Source organism: Argentina silus, assembly GCF_951799395.1.
Source record: "Argentina silus genome assembly, chromosome: 7".
Lineage (NCBI taxonomy): Eukaryota > Metazoa > Chordata > Actinopteri > Argentiniformes > Argentinidae > Argentina > Argentina silus.
Window position 1 is genome coordinate 19,010,967 of NC_139661.1, and position 22,549 is coordinate 19,033,515.

At 44.4% G+C, this 22,549-nt stretch overlaps 2 protein-coding genes across 2 annotated transcripts; one reads left to right on the plus strand and one right to left on the minus strand.

Moving 5' to 3' along the window:
* Positions 1–2,246: 2,246 nt before the first annotated feature.
* LOC310807387 (cilia- and flagella-associated protein 95-like) lies at positions 2,247–6,543 on the minus strand. Its single transcript, XM_083673860.1, has 7 exons — positions 6,538–6,543; positions 6,279–6,313; positions 6,066–6,177; positions 5,134–5,270; positions 4,927–5,001; positions 4,081–4,141; positions 2,247–2,589 (listed from the first exon to the last, which is right to left on the minus strand). The coding sequence occupies exons 2-7, from the start codon at positions 6,311–6,313 to the stop codon at positions 2,407–2,409; spliced, it is 603 nt and encodes a 200-aa protein (XP_083529986.1). The 5' UTR covers positions 6,538–6,543; the 3' UTR covers positions 2,247–2,406.
* A 71-nt stretch (positions 6,544–6,614) lies between these two features.
* Positions 6,615–21,553, plus strand: ptar1 (protein prenyltransferase alpha subunit repeat containing 1; the record flags this gene model as incomplete). The annotated part of the gene is made up of 7 exons (XM_083673698.1): positions 6,615–6,700; positions 8,556–8,725; positions 9,066–9,132; positions 11,885–11,989; positions 13,875–14,112; positions 15,706–16,040; positions 16,690–21,553. 7 exons carry the CDS (start codon positions 6,615–6,617, stop codon positions 17,066–17,068), a joined length of 1,380 nt encoding a protein of 459 aa, XP_083529824.1. The 3' UTR covers positions 17,069–21,553.
* Positions 21,554–22,549: the final 996 nt, after the last annotated feature.

The window sequence follows — 22,549 nt, forward strand, 5'->3', positions numbered from 1 at the left end:
CAGCCAGATGAGATGCAATGACTTCATTTCTTTCTCCTTTTGTGTTTTATCTTCTAATTGGAAACATTAGCTGGTCCAGACCAATTGTGGATCCAAACTCAAGCTTTTAGCACAGAGCTCTCCCTTCATGTTAATAGAAGAACACAATTTGTCGTTATCAGAAACTGTAAATTCATGAATAATTATAGAAAGACTAATCGTCATTGTGAGATTGTGGACACAGTCTTAGCCCTATGTGCCTATCCTCCTAGAGAAGAGTAAAAGAGGAGGAAGAAAAACAAAGAAAATAGAGGGGGAAGGAGGAGAGATTTTCCCCCAGACGTGTAGCATACTGTATGTAATGTACCCCAATACCCAGCTTGGATTTGTGGCTTTACAGACCAGTAACCATGCCACAAATGCCAGCTCACTATCACTCCTCTGGGTTTCAGAAAGAGAGAGAGAGAGAGAGAGAGAGAGAGAGAGAGAGGGAGAGAGAGAGAGAGAGAGAGAGAGAGAGAGAGAGAGAGGGAGGTCTGTATTGGCCTGACAGAGGTCTGCATTGTTATTCTGTTTGTCATGGCATTCTAGTGCAAGTACAGTAGTACAGTGATTTTCATGAGTGTGTTTTTCTTGCTATATATATATATATTCTCTCCTTGTGGCCCAAATTCAACTGACCTGCCAAATCACATCTACTGGAATGCTTTTCTACCCACACACTCGGTCAATAAAGGCTAAATGGGGTAAATGGGGTATCAGGTAACAAATGCAGATCAAGTTTCTCTGGCATTTTACTGTTTTCCAGTGAACAGGGCTATTGTACTGTATAGCTACTATACTCTCATAAATACAACCGTCTGGTAAAACTTTATTTTACAGCCCGGTATTAAGCAGATACTTACTTTAAAAGTGTTATTAGCTGATAATTGCATATTAATTAAGTGCAGAGGACGGGGTGACGTGGAAGAATTTGGAGAGATTGAACACCAGGCGGGCTGCAGTGTTCTGGATGAGCTGCAGAGGTCTGATGGCGGAGGTAGGGAACCCGCAGAAGTTAATTGCAGTAGTTTAAGCAGGGTTAGGGTTAGGGTTAGGGATGACAAGTGCCTGGACCAAGTGTTGCGCTGCTTCTCTCGTGAGGAATGGGCGTAACCTTTGAATGTTGTAGAGGAAGAATCTATAGGGGCGGTCCATCACTGTGATGTTAGCCGCACTGGAAAGTTGGTTGTCCAGGATCACCCCAAGATTCTTTGCTGTCTGGGAGGGGGACACAGTGGAGTTCTCCACCGTGATGGAGAAGTCTTGGAGAGGGCAGGCTTTCCCAGAAAGGAAAAACACCTCTGTCTTGTCAAGATTGAGCTTGAGGTGGTGAGCAGACATCCAGGCAGAGACACATAGAGACACCTGTGTGTCAGAGGGGGAGAAAGAGATAAAAAAAAAAAAAAACATATAGCAGTGGTAAGAGAAACCATGTGAGGAAATTACAGAGCCAAGATATTTGGTATCCAGCAGCTGGAAAATAATGTGCACACACAGCACTGATATATTGATACTGTATTTATTTCACCACATATCACATATCAAATACAGTAGTCATCTGGTTCAACTGAGAAGTAATTTCAAGCACACTTAAGCACACAGGAAATGTAAGAGGACTGCCAATGCATGTCTGGGTTACGTATGTTTTCCCTTTGCCTGTAAATGACATTTGCACACATAGCACAGGCATGTCTTGGGGTGAGAAGAACACACACACACACACACACACACACACACACACACACACACACACACACACACACACACACACATGCATACTCAAGGTCAAAGTTCAGAAGGGGAAGTTCACTCAGGCTAACAGCCTGCGTAATTCAATGAGAAATCTTGCAAACCCCAGAGTAGACTGGAATCCCCACACCTGGATGTACTTAATTCTCTAAGTCTGGAATCATGGTCTGTTCCTCTTTGGCCTCTGCTGAGCAAAATCAAACACATTTATGTTTGTTGGAAGGGCTAAGAACAATGAGATAATGGGATGATCCTCGTAGAAATAAAAATATAAACAAATGAACGAACAGCATTCGCCGTAGGAGACAGGATGAGAAAGCACTATGCAAGTAAATCAGAAGTCTCACACAGAGACGGCAGATGTTGAAACATCGTGGAATATAACACAACCACAGTGCGTAGCAACATATCGATTTTCCGCTGATACAGCTTAAATGAAACACTGTTCAAGGGGAAACAATCGTTGGTCATGAAAGACATGCTTTATTTGAGAGAAAAACAGCAGTGGCTGAAGCGGAAAGAATACTGAAGTAAAAAGTTGCTTAAGTTTGTGGTGGAGAAATAGCCACTAATGATCTGTTACCAGCATGCTAGGGAGTCCATGCTGTTGTGGTAACCCAGGGGGGGCGGGGGGTTCTAGGTACAGAAGGGGTTGGTGGGCCTGGTGTAGACCCTGGATCTCTCCCCCAGGGAGGCGTAGGCCCCGCTCTCTTCCTGAAAGGTGTTACGGCCCACCCGACGGTAGTCCGCTGTGTCAGTGAACTGAGACTGACGCCTCCTGAAGTCAGGTCTGTTGTCTGCTTGGCCTTTCATGGTCTTCTATAAGGAGGAGACAACATATTAAGTTAGGGAGTATTACTGGTTCTTGAGCTGCGGAAATGTGTGTTGATCTCTGACTAGTAATGAAAATGGACCTCCAAAGTGAAATCTCTAGGTATTAGTTTTTATTTCTTTTAGTAGTCGCCAACCTCAGCAGCAGGTGGATGTTACAACACAATATGTCCTTAAATATCCTTGTATGAAAGAAAAGATCACTAGAGTTCACAGAGGGACTCGGAAAGCCACAGATCTCCACACAATCACTACACATGGGGAACGCATCGCCCTATAATCCATATTTTTTATTTCCTGTTCAAAATGAGAAGTGATTTTTTTTTAGGGAACGAAAATGTTAATGTAAAACATATGTATCCCTGCAGGATAAGCCCAAAGACTAGGACCCCAGAGTGGCCTACTGTATTATTACTACCATATTACACATCTGCTAGCAGTTATGAGGAGAAAAATAAATAATAAAACAACCCATTAAATACATAATGCTACAAACCTGCTCCTGCTTATGGAGGTAAATATCACTTGCACTTCCGTACCATCAAAATGAAATATGACATGAAAGTAAAAAATAAATAAAACGGAAGGATAATTGTTTTGGATCAGCTGATCTGCAACCACTGGTCTCACTCCTCAGATGAGATTCCAAATTACAAACATTCCATTTAATTGTTCACAAAAATATGCATCTATGTTGAATTATTCAACATGTTTAAAGGCCCACGCCAGCCAATGTTGCTTCCTGGTTTTTCTTGAGAAAAAAACAAACTCAAAGAGCGAAAGCAGCGACTGTTGACAGTCACGGAGCTAGTTGGCACGCCAGATATTGCGAGAGCAATTCTCAATAAAAGGTGTCGAAAGGCTGTTTGACTGAGGTTGATGAAGGGGGTTCAGAGGGTTATATTTGACTCCTGGCGCTAACTTTACAAACAGGCTAGCCATGTCCCATATAGCTATATGAAATAACATACAGTACCAGTCAAACGTTTGGACACACCTTCTCATTGAATGGTTTTTCTTTATTTTTTTAAAAATTATTTTCTACATTGTAGATTGTCAGACATCAAAACTATGAAGGAACACATATCGAATTATGTAGTAAACAAAAAAGTGTTAAACAAACCAGAATATGTTTTATGTTTTAGATTATTCAAAGTAGCCACCTTTTGCTTTGATGACAGCTTTGCACACTCTTGGCAAGGTGTGTCCAAACTTTTGACTGGTACTGTACATCACTGCACATGGGAAATTGTTTTGTGAAGAGCAAACACATTGTGATGTCATATATCACCTAACTGTCATGTAAACATGATAAGATATGAAGAGACAATCAAAAAAGCATATTGAGAAATATTCCATGTGACATTCATTTGAAAATATATAGGTCGGCATGGTGGTAATGTGTAAACTTGGGCCCAATGAAAATAACTTCAAACAGTCCCCTGCACAGAATATATCATGTTTAAGATTCAGACTCACTGCCTCTTTGCTGTAGTCACATGGTGGTAGGTAATCCACTGCATATGTGGAGTCCAACTCCCTGAAATGAGAGACAGACACATTATAAAACAGGCTCAACACTGCAATGGGTATAGGCTCCTAAGCCACAGCTCTCTGCACCTCCATAAGAAAACCTCAGCCGATCTTCCCACTGAGATGACTGATTTCCCCTTGGGCAAACTCACACTCTGCATGCAATGATATACTCAACCTCACTTTTTCAACAGATGCTCTCCATCTCTTATCTTTGTTTGAAAGCAGAGTTACATTTGAGGAGTTTCAGGTGGAAACTAAAGAGGTTGAACTAAGCAAAAGGCAAATCGTTAAAAAAATAAAACACAGAAGGATGTTCAAATCCCCTCTACTATTGTTGACTGTTATATCAGTTTTCCCCGTCTATATTCCCTTTTACGTTGTTTTCTTATGCAGACTATTATGCGAGGGACACACAAAAATGAGGCCTGAACCCCTAAGAATAAGCTTTGGACTGCTCTCTTTCGATAACACAAAACTGCCTAGACCTTATTAACTAAATAAAATATGTTAGCGGTTGGTAGTCAACCATTCTGACTAGCAAGCCAAACAAGGGAAAGTCTAAACAATGAGCAATTATTTATGTCAAGTGTAAAAATAACTAACTAAATAAAACTTCTCTTCTCAGAAAATAACCTCAGTGACAACCTATCGCCCCCCTCTGGCAAAAGATAATAACAACACTTCATTACAGCTTGAGGCACACGTGACACTAACATTTCACACCTCACCTCGGAGTTTAGCATCTTAGCAATGGTAACTATAAAGAGCAAGTCGAGACCAGTCTCTTACATTTGGTTATGGCCAGGCTGGTGACACGGCAGGATGCTATTGGTCACATCAGTCACCTGCCCAGCTATTTCTTGTCTGAAAAAAACAAACACATTATGAATGACCAGACAGCATGGTCAGAGACAAGCTGTTGACGTCACTGGCAATGACTAATAATTAAAATACTGTGCAGTATTGTACTACTGATGTACTGTACAGACGGCCTACCTGACTATAGTTCTCCTGTCAAAGTCTGCAGATTGGAAGTGATCTGCTTCCACCATTGATTTGGGAGTCTGTTTAGGCTCATACTCCTTCTTCAAGAGATACTGAGACATCTGGGTTTCTGTGCTGGTGCTCCAGTCCTAGAAGTGAGGTGAGAGGAGGTTTCATGTTACTAAGTATTATGAGATATGGCAGGATATGAATATCAGTAGAATATATATATAAATATATATACAGTACCAGTCAAAAGTTTGGACACACCTTCTCATTCAATGTTTTTAAAAAAAAATATTTTCTACATTGTAGATTAATATTGAAGACATCAACTATGAAGTAACACATATGGAATTATGTAGTAAACGAAAAAGTGTTAAACAAACCAGAATATGGTTTATATTTTAGATTCTTCAGAGTAGCCACCTTTTGCTTTGATGACAGCTTTTCACACTCTTGGCAAGGTGTGTCCAAACTTTTGACTGGTACTGTACCTTTAGATTCACTATGAACTGTGGTTGGCATATGAGATTGGCTGACACTATTCACCACCACACACAACAATGTAGCAGTCATATCAATACGTAGGGAAAATATCTCTGGATTTGGTATAGAAGCACAGGCACGTCACAGTGGCTTGAGTCTTGTTTTCTGAGCTAGATTTGGGCAAACTGACAAAACCCTAATTGACTGGACACTACAGAGCCAAACCGAGCTGAGGCCTGGTTAAATGTTCACCATAGTTGCTGAAACAGTGCTGGAAAGGACAATGTGAAAGGAAAATATTCAAGCCAGCACAGTACGGTTAGGGTCTACCCTGTAGTGTGCAAAGCCCTGAGAGAGAGAGGCAGTTCCCTGTATTTGCATGAACTAGAAACAAAACAAAGCCCTGACATCAGGTTATAATGTCAGTTTGATAAAAAGGAGAGGGCATAGCTCACAGCATCCATGCAGGTTCCAAAGTGTTTGTAAGTAGATATGCTTAGTTTCTTCTTTCCATCTGGACACAAGGTGAAGTCATAGTCTTTAGGCTCAGCCTCTCTGTTCTTATGCCTGTTGGAATAATTGGTACAGAACAATGATTGATATGGTCTGCAAATATAAAACTTTCAAGTTCAGAGGTATTTGATAATAGTGTAGTTGGCTATACTCACCAATTTGAAATAAGAGTTGGTCTGCTGTAATACATCTTGATGATGTGACAGAGAGTTTAAAGAGATACCAGTTAAAACACTTGCCAACCCCAAACAATGAATTTACATTCCAGTAAAGTGAAATGTTAAATAAAACTTGAATTATCTTATTTGTTTTTCACATAATGTAGAGATGAAATTAATGCATTAATTGTGGATTGGAAACATTGTAGCAGGCATAGTATTAGTTGTTGCAATGTTACCATGGTGAAAAACGTACAACACATGCGCAGTGGTGCGATTTTTAATGACCCGGATGAAGTTGACAGAAGTCATTGACGTCATTGATACTCAAAAATGGCTGAGTCGGAGGAGGAGGTGGACGTCTTGGTCCAGAGAGTTGTCAAAGATATTAATAACGCCTTCAAGAGAAATCCGAATATGTACGTATATCTTGTTTGTTAGAGATAACACATATCATCAGCTAGATACTAGATAACATGAAACTGAGCATAACGTGACGCGATAACGAGTCATCATCAACATCATTAGCAAGCTAGCTAACCTTTACTTAGCTGGATAACCACGTAGCCTGCTAGCTAGCTAATCACCGAAGAGCGGACAGGTGCATGGAATTAGTCAGCTAGCTTACTTCTCTCCCTTGCTTTCAGTAGGACCGCAAATGTCTGTTGAGTTCGTCACATACTTGTAGTTCACAACATAGGCAGCCTTTGATTAGCCATCGTTCGCTGTATATATCAGTGTCAGCTTTTGATGGTCAGCCAGCTGTTTAGAAACTGGGTGTCAAAGCCATTTTTGCCCAACTTTGTTCCTGCCTGGAATGGCATGTAAATATCATGTGACCCAAAGCGCTTGTTTTGACAACAAATGTAAGTTGTTCCCCAGCCGGCCAAATATGTTGGCAGACATATTGCCATGCTCCTCCTTGTCATACCTATGTGAAAGGTTCTCCAGATTGTTTCCTAAGGCCAGTATGCGAGGTCTCCTTGCTAGCTGTTACCTTATCCATTTGAGTCGGCTTATTTTGGCTAGCTGTCGCCTCGTATTTGACAGCTGCATTTAGACTACCCTCCCCAGTCCAGTTGCAAGTGTTGTGACTTCACTTGAATACATTTTGTTCATCATCCCACAGCTGTCATATTTGTAAAAAGTTGCTATTTTGAATCCACTGACTGGAGATCCTTCTGGATATGATTTAATCAAACCAGGCAAATTGTTTCATTTTGGCAGCTAATTTTAAGCGTATATGCACTGTGTTCCAGTCATTCCTAAACACATTTGGTTCTGTTCTATATTACTCAGTTTCACTTGGAATCAGATTGGAAGTTGAGCTCAGACGATAGAATGCTTTTGGTGTTGAAGCTTCCCCTGACAGGCTGTTCTAAATTAGTGCTGGCCTACATTCCCGCTGGCTCATTTAGGAACAATGTGTGAATGATTCAGCCTTGAAGCTGCATCTGAACAGTCTATATTCACCCCCTCATTTCCTGTCTTGACAGCAAGGTCATGCTAGAAGGGACCTGTAAGAAAAATAAAAGGTAGATACAAAACGCAGCCGAGCTGAAGCTCAACTGAAAGAGAGGCTGTGAGCGGCAACCTTTCATGTAGACATGCACACAGTGTTGCATAGGCTCTGGTGGTGGTGTTGATTTCTGCTGAGTGCTGTGGTTTTAGAATGGCTGTGATTGCTCTCGCTGACCCGCGTCCACATACACAAACTCCACACATTCTCAAGGGTCAAATCCCACCCTTTTCCTCTGTCTCCATCCCTGTGTCTGTGCCAAACAACTGCAGCAAAGGGACCACAACTCTGTGTGCACTCAGCGGCAGTTTGCTCAGCAGTGAACGGCAAACCAATTCTGTTGTGCGCTCACTGAGGCGTGAGCTCTCTCTCTCTCTCTCTCTCTCTCTCTCTCTCTCTCTCTCTCTCTCTCTCTCTCTCATGCATGTGTGCAAACTAGGCTGCTTTCACCAGGGCTTGAACTCGTGTCAGTGTTGGCCAATCGCTCTCCGTCACCAAGAGATGCAGGCCCAGTCCAGTCACAAGACAGGGTCCTTTCTAAACTGATCTAATCTAAGCAACTAATCAATATCCCTCGGACAAGGGTGGAGATATGAAGTGTGAAATGCTCAAGCTTTGGTGGCAAGTAACGGATCAATATTTTGTGTGTGAGAGAGAGAGTGTGTTGAGTATGTGCACATCAGTGTAGCCTCTGTGTGTGTGAGCAGTCACTCATGCAGATGTTCTCATAGTAGCCCCCCTTCTCTCCATCTCAGTGATGAGATAGGTCTGATCCCGTGCCCAGAGGCCAGATACAACCGCAGCCCCATCGTCCTGGTGGAGAACAAGCTTGGCGTGGAGAGCTGGTGTGTGAAGTTCCTCCTGCCCTACGTCCACAACAAGCTGCTGCTCTACAGGCAACGCAAGCAGTGGCTCGACAGGGAAGGTACAGTAATAGTCACACATTTGTGGTAGGTTATGGTTTTAGTCCCAGTGGAGGTAGCACTGTTATTGTAGATGCTGGTTTTGGGCCTACTTTCAAAGATGGGAAGGGCTGAACTCTTGAGGCAGGCTATGTCACAGAGAGGCACGTACTCGTATGGAAATGTTAGGGATTAATTATATGGATGAGCTTCCAGTAATTCCATAAAGGGATAGTTTAGCTGCATAACAACATTTCATGCATGTTTTCTGACCACGAAAGAATATTTCTTTTGCTTTTGCGGACTCTTCGCTCCGATAACAGATTACCTGACAGACCTGTGTCTCGTCTCTTTCCCTTCCAGCCCTGGTGGATATCACCTGCACGTTGTTGCTGCTAAACCCAGACTTCACAACCGCCTGGAATGTCAGGTATGGACTCTCGTCACACCAGCTGGCTTTTTATGCTGCGTACAAAACAGATGTTGCGTACAGAACAGAATAGCAAACTGCTCAAAATAGACCCACATTTATTTGTATTCGTTCCGTATTCGGAAGGAAAAGCTGAAGGAAAATAACCAGATCCCTTGTTGGCTTTATTCTAGACTCTGTATTAAGAAGGCTGTTTTGAGTGTTCGTTCTCAGAGAGACAAGACCCTTTGATACCATCTGAAATGCTGTCTTTCAGAGCACAGCGCCTTCTGTGAGTGTGTGACTGTCAGCACAGATTGGCATCAAGCTTAGTTTATGAAGGGGAAGCGTCTTGAAATAGCTTTTATACTCTTGATTACGTGACTGCCTTTAAGGGTTGTTGAAAGTGGAAGATAGCGTTATAAATGGACATGACACACACAAGTCTACCCGCCTCAGGTCCAACCATTGGTCCTGTCCCACTCTTACCTCCCCTATAGAGATGTGTTAGATGTTTCATTTGTTAGATGACTTGCTTTAAGAATGCAGTTGTTGTTAGTCGCTTTAAATAAGAGTGTCAGCAGAATGAATAGAATAGAATAGTCAATGGAATGAAGGCCGACTGCTTGGGACATTTCTTTGACTGCAGTGTTTTGTCTTTCTCCCCATGACATAAAGAGAACATACCTCCTTTAGATCTGAAAGCCTGCTTTATACAGGTACCTATAAGTTAGTTTTGTGTTTAGCTTTTTTCTTTTAGTATGGTCTTAAAGAATGGGTCATTAATTAACATTAAAAAAGGACTGGAAACTGTTTGCTTGAAAATATACACATTGTCTGAAGTTGCATCATCTGATTAATTCCCTTCTCCCCCTACAAAACTCATATCCACCGTCCAAACTAATCTGCTGGATCCCTAATTATCTTGGTGAGTTGTAGACCGTATCCAGTTTGGATCTACAGGAACTAACAAGGCTGTGTTAGTGACCCAGTTATGGCCCATCATCATCATCAGAGAGCAGACGTCCTTCTCTGCCCTGCCCTGCCTTGGGTTCTATTAGGGTTCTGGAGGAGGTCCAGTCTCTGTTCCCCTGGTGCCCTGCTTCAGTCTCTGCTCTGGATAATCTATTTATCAGCAGGCTTCCCGTGACCCAGCTAAGATACTCAGGCTGCCCACTGGCCTGGCCTCAATATTTGACCTGTCAGGCTATAGCACTGCCTTTATATAATCTCATCTGGCCTGGATGGCTTTGATTCCTATCAACGGATTGATTTAGAAAAGGGATATACAGTTCATTGTATTGTACCGGCTGATTCTTTATAGGCATTGTTTATAAGCGAAAGGCCTACCTCAGTGGTTGTCACTGGCGAATGTCGTCATATACTGGGTGTGTGATGTCACCATACTTTAGAACTCTTATGTCATCACGTATCGCAGTATTGATGATGTATCTCAGCTTCCGTTGATGATGTTATTTGGGGTCACATTTAAGTTGTGTTTTAAGTCATGTGTTCGGCATCTTTGAAACAGCTGTTATAAAATCCACTTCTTTTTCAGATGCCTCCTTCTCATCCTTGTGTGTGCAGGGTTTTCCACTAGGTGGTGCTGAATAACACCCTTTGAATCAAACGCAACGCAATGCAATGGCTCTACACACTTATGCACTGCTTTAGAGAGGCATTTGGAAAGAGGCTGGGTTGATGAATCATCTGTGGAGCCAGTTAGATGTGAGTGTGTGTGCGTGCGTGCGTGTGTATTTGCATGTACGTAAGTGCTGCTTGTGTGTGTTTGCTCCTCACTCTAGCTCTGGTCGTGGGCTGATGGGCGCTGCACTGTCGTTGTTGACATCTCCTTTAGCACATTGACCTAACTCAAACGCCCATTGCCCTGAATCAGTCACTTCAGCTTTCAGCCCCTGTGTTCAAAGTGGCCCAGGGCCCTTGAAAGGAACAGCGACCTGCATCCTGGAGACAACACCCTTGTGAAATTGTTCTGTCAGTCATATCAAGTGCCTGTCTAACTCGGTTGCTGATAGACATTGTATCTGTCCCTGGTACATTGCAGCACACCAAGGCATAGCCTAGATCCCAGGATATGTTCACCTGTGGTTGTGACAGAGGAGATGGAACTATTCAGAAATACCACTGTCATTGCAGATTTATAAATATGTAAATTAATTCATTACATGTGTACATTTGCTTTAGGTTGAATTTATTGAAGTGTTGAATGTATTGTATTCTAGGCTATGTTGTCCTATTTTGTTGTATCTTTTAGGCTCTGGCCCGTCTTTGTCTCCAGTCTTGGAGGCTCAGTGAATGTGACATTGACAGTTGGTACTCTAGGGGGTGTTGACAGTTGGTACTCTAGGGGGTGTTGACAGTTGGTACTATAGGGAGTACAGTTGGTACTATAGGGAGTACAGTTGGTACTCTAGGGAGCATTGGCAGTTGGTACTATAGGGAGCATTGACAGTTGGTACTATAGGGAGTACAGTTGGTACTATAGGGAGTACAGTTGGTACTCTAGGGAGCATTGGCAGTTGGTACTCTAGGGGGCATTGGCAGTTGGTACTCTAGGGGGCGTTGACAGTTGGTACTCTAGGGGGTGTTGACAGTTGGTGCTCTAGGGAGCGTTGACAGTTGGTACTGTAAGGAGTGTTGACAGTTGGTGCTCTAGGGGGCATTGGCAGTTGGTACTCTAGGGGGCGTTGGCAGTTGGTACTCTCGGGAGCATTGAATTTCATACTTTTTTTCATCGTCTCCCCTTCTCTAGGAAGGAGCTGCTGCAGTGTGGAGCGCTGAGCCCGGAGAGAGACCTGTACCTGGGCAAACTAGCGCTGACCAAGTTCCCCAAGAGCCCAGAGACATGGATCCACCGGTAGGACACTTTATTAACTCACTGTCAGATCATTGGAATGCCATATTTATCCAATGACTTACTCCCATAAACAGCACGCTATAGACATGCTGTAAGGTATTAGACTGGATGTTGAGCAGTAATGATCATACAGTACCAGTCAAAAGTTTGGACACACCTTCTCATTCAATGGTTTTTCTTTATTTTTATTATTTTCTACATTGTAGATTAATATTGAAGACATTAAAACTATGAAGTAGCCACCTTTTGCTTTGATGACAGCTTTGCACACTGTTGGCAAGGTGTGTCCAAACCTTTGACTGATACTGTAAGTCTACAAGAGGGGGAAACATTTAGATTACGTACATTTGTTTAATATTTGTTTAAGCAATATTTCTAAACACTAAACGCCAACCACGGGGACGTCAGACACGTCACCTGGCAGATCAAATGTCCTCTCTTTCTTCGCATCCTAAACGCTGACATTTACAGCATCCCACTGCTACATCCACACTCACTTAAACACGTAGGATATTTACTGGCTCTCCAGAGTCTCTGCTGGCTTCTAAACCAGGCCACAGGAAAAGAGCCCTTACATTATTAATGACAGACTCAAGTTATGCAATTTACCGGAGGTTACCCGGGGAGAGGGAGGGCGGAATGGATGGAGAGAGAGAGAGTGAGAGAGAAAGGGAGGGAGGGAGGAAGAGAGAGGGGGGTGAGAGGTAGACGGAGACAAGAGAGGTAGAGTTGGTTGGGGGTGGAGAGAGAGAGAGAGAGAACTGTTTTAGGAGATGGAAAGGCCGAGCCTGTCTCCTACAGTCTACCAGAGGGGAGCCATTTTTAGCCATTTTTACCAGCGTCACGTTTGATCAAGGACAAGCAGCGCCAGGGGCACTGCAGGATCACGTCCAATCAGATAGGCTCCCTGCCCCAAGGGATCCTGGGAATTAGGGTCGTGATCACTGGCCTTGGTTTCATTCATCTTATTGGAGAGAGAGAGAGAGAGAGAGAGAGTTGGAGAATGAGAGGGATGCTGAGTGGGGGAGAGATGGGGAAGGAGGGAGCGAAATGGAGAGGAGATGGGCATGAGGACAAGGAAATATGATGAGGGTGGGGAGGGAGGGAGAGAGAGAGAGATTACGCCTGGGCATAAGTGCTATACAAGGTCATGGAATGGCTATTGTTGTGTGTGTGTGTGTGTGTGTGTGTGTGTGTGTGTGTGTGTGTGTGTGTGTGTGTGTGTGTGTGTGTGTGTGTGTGTGTGTGTGTGTGTGTGTGTGTGTGTGTGTGTGTGTGTGTGTGTGTGTGTGTGTGTGTGTGTGTGTGTGTGTGTGTGATCATCTTATCTTGTGCTTGGAGGTTGCAGATGGTGTGGGGGGGGGGATGGATTCCAACAGTTTGTTTATAATCTGACTGATTGTGTGGATTATGTCATACTGTTGACCTGCCATGCCCCACACGTCCATATGGCTAGGGATATCTGCCCTCATCTTACCCCAAACCATCCCTGCGGTTCGCAGCCTGAGACGAGAGGCCTGTTGTGTGTTGGGCGTTGGTCAGCACACATGCCCCAATGTGATGACAGTTGATCCTTTTTTTTAAATTTAATTTAAATGTTTTAATATAAACTGAAGTAGCTGTCATCCAGGAATCTTTTTTTCGCAAGATCGTTGTTAGTTTAGTTTTGCTCTGTTGTTCAACCACATGCTCAGGTCCTGTGTGGTGCTTGGATTTAGAGGTGTGTGTGTGTGTGTGTGCGTGTGTGTGCGTGTGTGTGTGTGTGTGCGTGTGTGTGTGTGCGTGCGTGTGTGTGCGTGTGTGTGTGTGTGTGTGTGTGTGTGCGGTACAGAAACACACCCTCCCTGTCGTAAGCTGGTTGTAACTGTATCATGTCTACTCCCAGGCGCTGGGTGCTGCAGCAGGTCCTGCGTGAGTGCTCTCCCCCGGGTGCGGACAGGAAGGAGCAGGGGGACGCAGATCGCCACAACGCCGTGACGACGCGCCTCAGCGAGCGCCTCCGGAGGGTGCTGCACGACGAGATGAAAGTGTGCGCCGACGCTGCTGGCCGTTACCCTAGCAACTACAACGCCTGGTCCCACCGCATATGGGTGCTCCAGAACATGGCCACGGGCAACCTGAAGGTGAGAAGAGTTGTGTTTCTCTCTCTCTCTCTCTCTCTCTGTCCCTCTCTCTCTCTCTCTCTCTCTCTCTCTCTCTCTCTCTCTCTCTCTCTCTCTCTCTCTCTCTCTCTCTCTGTCTGTCCCTCTTTCTCTCTCTCTCTCTCTCTCTCTCTCTCTCTCTTTCTCTCTCTCTCTCTGTCCCTCTCTCTCTCTCTCTTTCTCTCTCTCTCTCACAGTGCTGTCTCCCACATACAGATGGCTCTCAAACTGAGGTGAGGTGTCCCAAGGACGCTCTGTACTGTCTGGAATGGTGGGTGTTGCAAAAAGCATTCGTTGCTGAGCAAAAAGGATTGGAACTTTAACAAAATGACTGAACATTATTACATTTTTTCCGACATATTTTTTGCACGATTGTGACACATTTTCCTTTTTTTTCCGCTGTCTGTATCGGCCGATATGTCTGAGCAAATATCGGGTGTCAGTATCCCTAGTGTTGAGATTAGGAAACCTTGGTATTCACTGCTGTAAACCTAGGTATAATGTATAGACAGACCACTAGGGGGCCTTCCGGTTGCCATATAATCAGCAGCTCTCTCAATCTAACATAGTGAGAAAATCCCTGTGTGTCAGCGAGGGGGGCTTACAGGATCATCAGGGTCACTGCGCCCCCCGCCTCGTCCCTGCCCTGTGGACCGAGGAGGAAGCCACGTTTACAGGACGGTCCATTTAACAGATCTGGGAACAGCCAAAAGCCCCAAGGCCTGATTTCCCCCCCGCCCCACTGAGGCCCTGGGATTTAAAGGTGGAAATGCTACTGTGTTTGTTGTGGCTCAGTGCTTCAAGCTTTAAGCCCACTCATGTAGCCTAGATGCTATATTAGGACCCAGGGAATAACTGACAGTTCTGTGGTGATGTTGCAACATGGCCTGCATCTCTCTGCCAGGATAAGCCTCTGGCTTCTGATCAGCCATTGGTGTGGTTGGGGTTAGATAATGTGTGTGCCACTGTGGCCCTGACTGTGTTTGTTTTTGTGTTACTGTACTTACTTACAGACTAAATCCTCTTAATTCCTAAAGGAATATTCTTTACTAAAATGTTCCAATTATTCTTGTTTTGTGTAACTTTTACAATCAGGCTCTGTTTCCTTCTCTCTCTCTGTTGGCTGGGCCCAAATAATACTATGCACTCCACTTTTAAGAATTACTAAACAATTACCACACATTTACTAATTATCTATAGTGGTAAGTAATGTTGAAAAACCATGGGTCAGAAATATTTCTATACTTACCATGTACTGTGACTAAATTCGCGACAACTTCATAGCTTTAGATGGATATTACACTCATACTCAGAGTGCATGCCTCATGGTATTTAGAGAGTGCTGGTTATGGCTCCCCTCTCACTGTCAGTCCCTCATACATACAAGAAAGAAATTATCCTCACAGAGAAGTAATGATACAGCTCTTAGCACTGTTGTAGGGCGGTTTCCCAGACACAGATTAAGCCAAGTCTGGGACTAAATCCCAGTTGCTCTCCAGGAGTAGGTTTAGTATGTCCCTGGGAAACCCATAGTGTTTCAGCTCCCGTTCAGACCCCCGCTCTCCTCATTCTCAGGTCCTTCATGACGAGCTCTCCTCCATGCGTCTGTGGGTCTCCATGCACGTGTCGGACCACAGCGGCTTCCACTACCGCCAGTTCCTGCTCAAGGCCCTGGTACGAGAGCTCAGCCAGTCCCTGGCCTCCCCACAGCATCATCCGGCCTCCAGCCCGGACCTCCACTCTGCCCACCCCCACCACCAGGCCAACGGAGAGGCCACAGCAGCCCCCCCCTCGTCCTCAGAGGAGCAGCCCCCGCTGGCAGCTGTACCCCAGCTCTTCCACCAGGAGATGGAACTGTGCACGGACCTGATCCAGTCCTACCCCGGCCACGAGACGCTCTGGTGTCACAGGTGAGCCCCCGTCCTGGAGACTTGACTGTCACCTCACCCTGGGACTGTAGGAAAACAGGTCCTCATCTGTGTGTCTCATTTCTTGTACTTTCTGTATGAATGTCGTGGAAACACCCGGGGTTACTGTTTGATAGTGATATCACTCAACTCGTGTCTCACCTGATATCAACACACTGCTGCGGCGCTCCCAGTGCTTCGTTATGACAGCTTCTGTCAGGAAACGTCAAGCTCTCTCCCCCCGACAGGTGAGGTAATGAGCTGGTCATATCTGGTTAGCAAGACCATTGCGGCGCCTTTGGGACACCCACTGTCAACCGTGATCTGTTGGAGCGCTGCGATCATGTGATTGATGTTGTTTTGCTGCAGAGCATGCTTTGCTCTTTTGTAGAGAGAGAGAGAGAGAGAGAGAGAGAGAGAAATGTTTTCCCTTAGGCAGAAGACCAGCTGCTCTGTGAAGAGTGTTATACCTGTCCAGCTTTGTTTTGATAGTGAAAAGGGAGAGGTGCCATGGCAACACCGCTCATACTGATTTTATGTGTGAATAGGAGCAAACAGTCTTCTGTGGTCGGGTTTGCCATCCTATGCAGTATTGTCTCAGCTTTTATTCAAATGTAATGTGTTCTAGAACCAACATCTCCTCTTCTTCCAGGCGACACGTCTTCTATCTGTGGCACCATTGGAGGAGGGACCACCACAGCAGCAGCAGCAACAGCAGGAGTGAGTCTCCCCTACTGAACCACACCGACGCTGGCCTGACCAGCCACGCTCACACAGCCTCCCCGGGAGGAGTCGTCGGTGCAGGGGGGGTGGAGAGCAGGAACGGACAGGCCCAGGCAATGGAGGTGGACGGGGTACCGGACCCCCGTGACACCAAGCGCCTGAAGAGGGGTCCCCAGCAACCCTGTCCCCCTGCCCTGCCCTCCGAGCATGGCTTTGTGGCCAGCATCCTGGAGGGCTGTCACAGCCCAGAGCAGGGACGCTTCGCTCTCGCCTACAGGAAGTGGCTGGACTCTGTCATTGGTCAGTAGCCTGGAGAGAAGACACTTCCTCCCCCTCCTACTGAAGATGGGCTCCGGGTAGAAGTTGCCCACAGGCACAGACCTAGGATCAGCCCCCCCTGAACTCCTAACCTTAACTGAGTAGATCAGCGTCTAGGGGCAACTTTATCCTGGAGGCTTGGGGAAGGAGGCTGGGGGATCTCTGATAGGTCACGGTAGTTGTGGCCATGCCCACTGCTCCCTCACTCCCTCCTGTCCTCCTGGAAATGTCTGGACTCTGATTTGTCAGCAGAGCTTGGTCTGAACCAATCCCCCTTCAGAATGGAAATGTGCGTACAAGGCTCTGGAAGAGTATGGCTGGCCTGTGTGTCTGTTAGTAGCTTCTGCCTTCGTTCAGGTACCACGATACCTCAGGTCAATCTCAATGTTAGGGACAACTTTACCAATTCTGTCAGCTCTATTGTTTTAATTTTTTTTCACTTGGTTGTTTTACGTCACGTTTTGGTATTTTGTCTTCCACAAAATGTTTTGTAGCAGAGTAGCTAAATGAAGCTACCAGCTGCGAAGTGATACAGCATAATTCCTGTTGCAGCATCTTGAACACATTTTTGGTTCTGCAGAATTAGTGTCCAAACTACTGACTAGTCTCAGTAGAGCAGTGTTTCCTTGCTAAAACACAAACCTAATTTGAAACAAAATACAGAAGACTGAGACATATTTAGACAGAGCACAATAACAAAACTTAGAGAAACAGTTGGAAATGGCTGTTTATGTTCCAGCATGTTTTCATGTTTATCATGGATAACCTGTCATGAGCTAAAGGATGAGAAATAATCAGTTCCAAGTTTATCCACTTGTCTTTATTGCCTGAAAAATATCTCAATACCACCCTGACTGCCGGCCTGGCTGCCCCACAATGGTTTGACCGTGATTGCGGGTGCCCAATCGTATATACCATTTACAGACATAAAAGCACATTGTTCAAATTCAAACTCCTTTACCTCCAGCAATGAGAACTAGTATCCAAGCACAACCAAAATTCTTTATCACTCACTTTCTCTCTCAAGTATGAGCCACAAGTTTCATGGATTTCCATTCTGAAGGGGACGATCAGTATCAGACTTGTGAACCTTGTAGGTTTATTCTTGGATCACGTTCTCCTCCTTTTGAGAGGAGTTCTCCAGGAGTGGCTGCTGTTTCTCCGTCTGTTTGATTTAGCCATGTTGTGTTACTGTTGATGACATCTGATGGAATGCGTAGTTAAACAATGTCTCCAACTACAGAATACAGTATGTAGTGGAGGAAAGACCGCCGTAGCTAGCTCCACTTACCCCCCCCGAGACCTGAAGTATTTGTCGACTCTGAACCGTAGAAGCCAAGTTTGCCACGGTTCAGTTGGACTGACAGTTGACTTTGTTGGGCGGAATGCTACATTGGTGCTACTCCATCTTAGTGTACATACATATACACCTGTTCCAACAGGTAATGGTTCGTAGCTACTGGTAAAGATCTTGAATAGCAGTACGGACTATTCACAGCCAATAGTCCCGGTTGTCTGAGGTAACCAATTGTAAACCTCCGTAGTACAACCGTAGTGACATCCAACGTCATTCTCTTACAGTGGTCGGCCATTTTTGCACCGAGCAATCCACCTTGACTGGCCTGGCTGCCTTTCAACGATACATTCAAAATGGACGTCTGTGCCATCCAAACCAAGGGCGAGGCAGCTCCTCCTCATTCAGTGTTTTTTTTTTGACGTATCTGTCTCCACAAATGGCAATAGCTTTTCCAGTTCCCACTAACGACTCCTACATACTTGACAGTGTCTCAACCTGATTGTCGACTGATCTTTGTAACCTGATTCAAGAATTGTTCGCTATTACGTTAGTGGGAGGGCATCGAGTCGGAAGCGTGACTTATTCCTCCTGGGTTTTCTCTCAGCTCAGCACATAACAGTAAGGGATTGGGAGGCTGGGGGAGGCTGAAATCAGAGGATGGGCTCATTGTAATGCATGGAATGAGGAATGGTATCAAAAACGTGTTTTGATACCATTCCTCATTCCATTCCACGCATTACAATGAGCCTGTCCTCTGATTTCTGCCTCCACCAGCCTCACCTTCTAGATGTATTTTTGTTCCAATCACAGATCCATTCTCAACCTATATACTTGAGGTGATTATACACTGAGTCCACAGGACTCCTGTAATACGTTTTAGATTTGAACTAGGTTATTCTTGCTATATAACTTCATGCAATGATAAATAAGGTCAGACTATCTTTTGGCTGTGTTACAATGATACTTGTTACATTATCTCATGGCTTATCAAGTCTGATTTTAGTATAAGGATTCACCATCCTTTTAACTTATATATTCACAAACTCTATGTAAATCATATCTTAACCTGACACATACTCACATGGTACGTATTTACAATAGGTAGGTTTTCATGTCTCAAGAAAGGTCTCCTGTACCTTTTCTTTTTTTAAATTATATTTTGCACAGTTGCACAAACCACTATGAACATGGTAATAATGGCATAACACTTCCACCATATATATTGTTCATAGAGTACAATACATCATAGACATGTGTGGATCAAGCTCTTTATTGTTGAACTCGTACTCCTCCTGTGTGGTCCTCTTAAAGGGATTGTTCACCTTTAACCTCCCTCATATCTTAGATTTCTCTCTCTCTCTCTCTCTCTCTCTCTCTCTCTCTCTCTATTCCCCTCAACAGATCTGCCCTCGGTCACAACAGCCCATTTTTCATAGTGGTTACATGGCAGTTGTCGAGGGTGGGGGGGGGTAGTGTATTGTAGTGTAGTGTAGAGGCATGTGCAGCAGACTCGGCCAGAGGACAACAGAATCAGATGCTGTGCTGGATGCTGCTGTAGAAAAGGTCGGAAGTTCAGAACAGTGGTTTTCCCGCAGTCTAGCCCTCCTTTTTTTTTTTTTTTTTTTTTTTTTTAAAAAGAACAGCAATGTGCATCACTGATTTGATGCACATTGCTTTGACTGTCAGTGGACACGATGCATCTGTCCACTGATAGTCATTTCCTCTCATGACCCAATAACGGTCTACTACTGATGTGTTAGGAATCGGAGAGATCAGATAGATCAGGAAGATTAGAAGTCCCCCATGCCCCCCCCCCTCCTCCCTCTTTGTCGGTGTACTCTTAAATGTATCAGTAATATGAGCAGAACTCAAGTCTTCCTGGACAAATGGGCACTGGTGTGAATCTGGAGTAGCAGAGTAGGTAGATGTTGACTGTGACCCGCTGACATAGTGTCAGATGTTTGACTCTAGGGTTAAGAGCAAACCTCCACCTCGAGCTTTATAGTCACGGGCATGGGGTTGGGGCAATATAAACACTTAACAGGGTAACTGGGAAAGAGCTAGGTACTGACTGGGCACTGCGATTCTCACCATGGTGTAATAAAATGCATCAGAGCTCGAAATCGGACAAAGCTCAAGGATCAATACAGGCCGTCATTTGAGAGTGAAGGGAGGCCATTAAGGTAGAGGTAGCACAACTTAAACATTCTCCTCACAACTGTGAACTGTCTCGGGAGACGCTTGACACGCTGACATAGGCCTGACACAGGCATTCATAAAGCCACTGTGAACAGAGCTCGTCGTAGCCTACGACGGCACAGCAGTGCACCCTGATGCTAATGTGAAGTGTTTTAGGGGCCTTTAGATACGAGTCGGCTAGACAAGGTGATGTGTAACAATGAGCAGCAGTTAACTGGTCGGTCTCACGAGCAGAAAGCGACGTGGCCACGTTTCCTGGCAGATTGTTGTTGCAGAAAGAGTCCAAATGCAGCCTTATCTTATCACTACATTTGGATATTGCAACGTCGGTCAGTTGTCTATTGTATGGGAAGGCTCCCTTGTTTTGTTCTTGTTTTTGTTTTTTTATTATTTCTTGTTTCATGAGGGCTTCCATTTAATCCTTACCACAATGTTCTCTGCTTCATTTAGAGGATAAAGATGTATAACCTTAGCATTATGTAAGAGACTTTCCTCATCTCAAACCACTGAGTCCTGATGATTTGTCTTAACTATTGAAGTGAATTATTTTCTTTTTTCTTTTTTTTGCTGTCCATTGTCACTCAACAGTTTTCATTCGGTGTCATCATCATCTGAATGAATGCAAACATATCCTGACTCTACGGGGGTTATTGTGATGCATACTTGCAGGCCTAGAACACAAACATAGACTATGATAATAAGTGTATATCTATGCAGAAACATTCTTTTTACAAAGGTTCAATGAGCTTTTAAAAGACAATGTAGCTTCTGTTTTTTATGTCTGTCATTTTGCTTTTTTTTCTTTTCTTTTTTTTCTAATTTATTGTTCAATTGACTTAGGGGAGGGTGTGTTCAATGTTAATATTATCTAGCATCTCATATTGATTCATTTTGTATTTATTTATAGAGTAATACTATTCTTAGTCCTGTCTCCACTTAAACTGGTTTTGTCAGCTGCTTACCAAGCAAAATAAAGATCCTCTGGAATAACATACATTTTTTCACTACAGCTTCAGAATTCCTATCTGCTTCCTTCATGTTTTTTCATCCCATATATATGATATGTAGTATTGCGTCTGCCATGCGTCATTTATATTTAACACATTCTCATGTAATACCCACACACTCAGTTCTTGTGTCCACATCACCCACGTTTATGACGCCTATCCGCAATGTTGTGCGAGAGTGTAAGATTTAAGCTTAAAGCAATGGAAAACGACCTGTAATGAGTTTCAGTGCATCTGACTTCTGCTTCCTCTTTCACTTCTGCCATCACATGATAGGGCATTAATACATAATCCAGTGCCTCTTGACTTTAGAACTAATATGAGTTTACAGCATCTTGTATATGAAAAGGGTATTTCAGATACAGTCTGAACTGAATGCATAAATCAGACTAGGGATTTTCCATAGAAAACAATAGAAGCCTTTCAAGACAGAAGACGGCGAGGCAGAGGACACAATTCTCCCATTTAAAGATGCTTTTCAACATTGTTTGTAATCCCCTCTGATGTCACGGTGGCTGCGAAGGAGGGGCGGGGGAGGCTGCTATCGCACACAGACCGACAGCTGCCGAGCCGAGCCGGGTGATAGAGAGGGAGAGGTAGGGAAGATGGTGGAATTGCCGAGAGTGGAGCGGACCGCGAGCTTGCAGAAACACCGAAATTGAAGCACAGGTGAGGCAAATTAGTTTTGATTCGCGTTAATTGCTTGTGAACGCGCCACTGCTTGCAGAAGTCTATATTACGGCGTTGCAGGGAGATACTTTTCTAGGGAGTGTTTTGCTGAACTGTAGAGATTGTCTGGGCGAATCGCACTTGAGGAGGGGCCCAATTGGTGATGCTGAGGTCCTTTGCATGGAGATTTTGTTGCACCAGAGGCAAAAAAGCAAAGAGTTTAAATGTATCAATCCTATGCGCAGTGGCTCAATCGCGAACGCCCGACAGTAATGAAACATTCTGTGCGGGCGATGTCG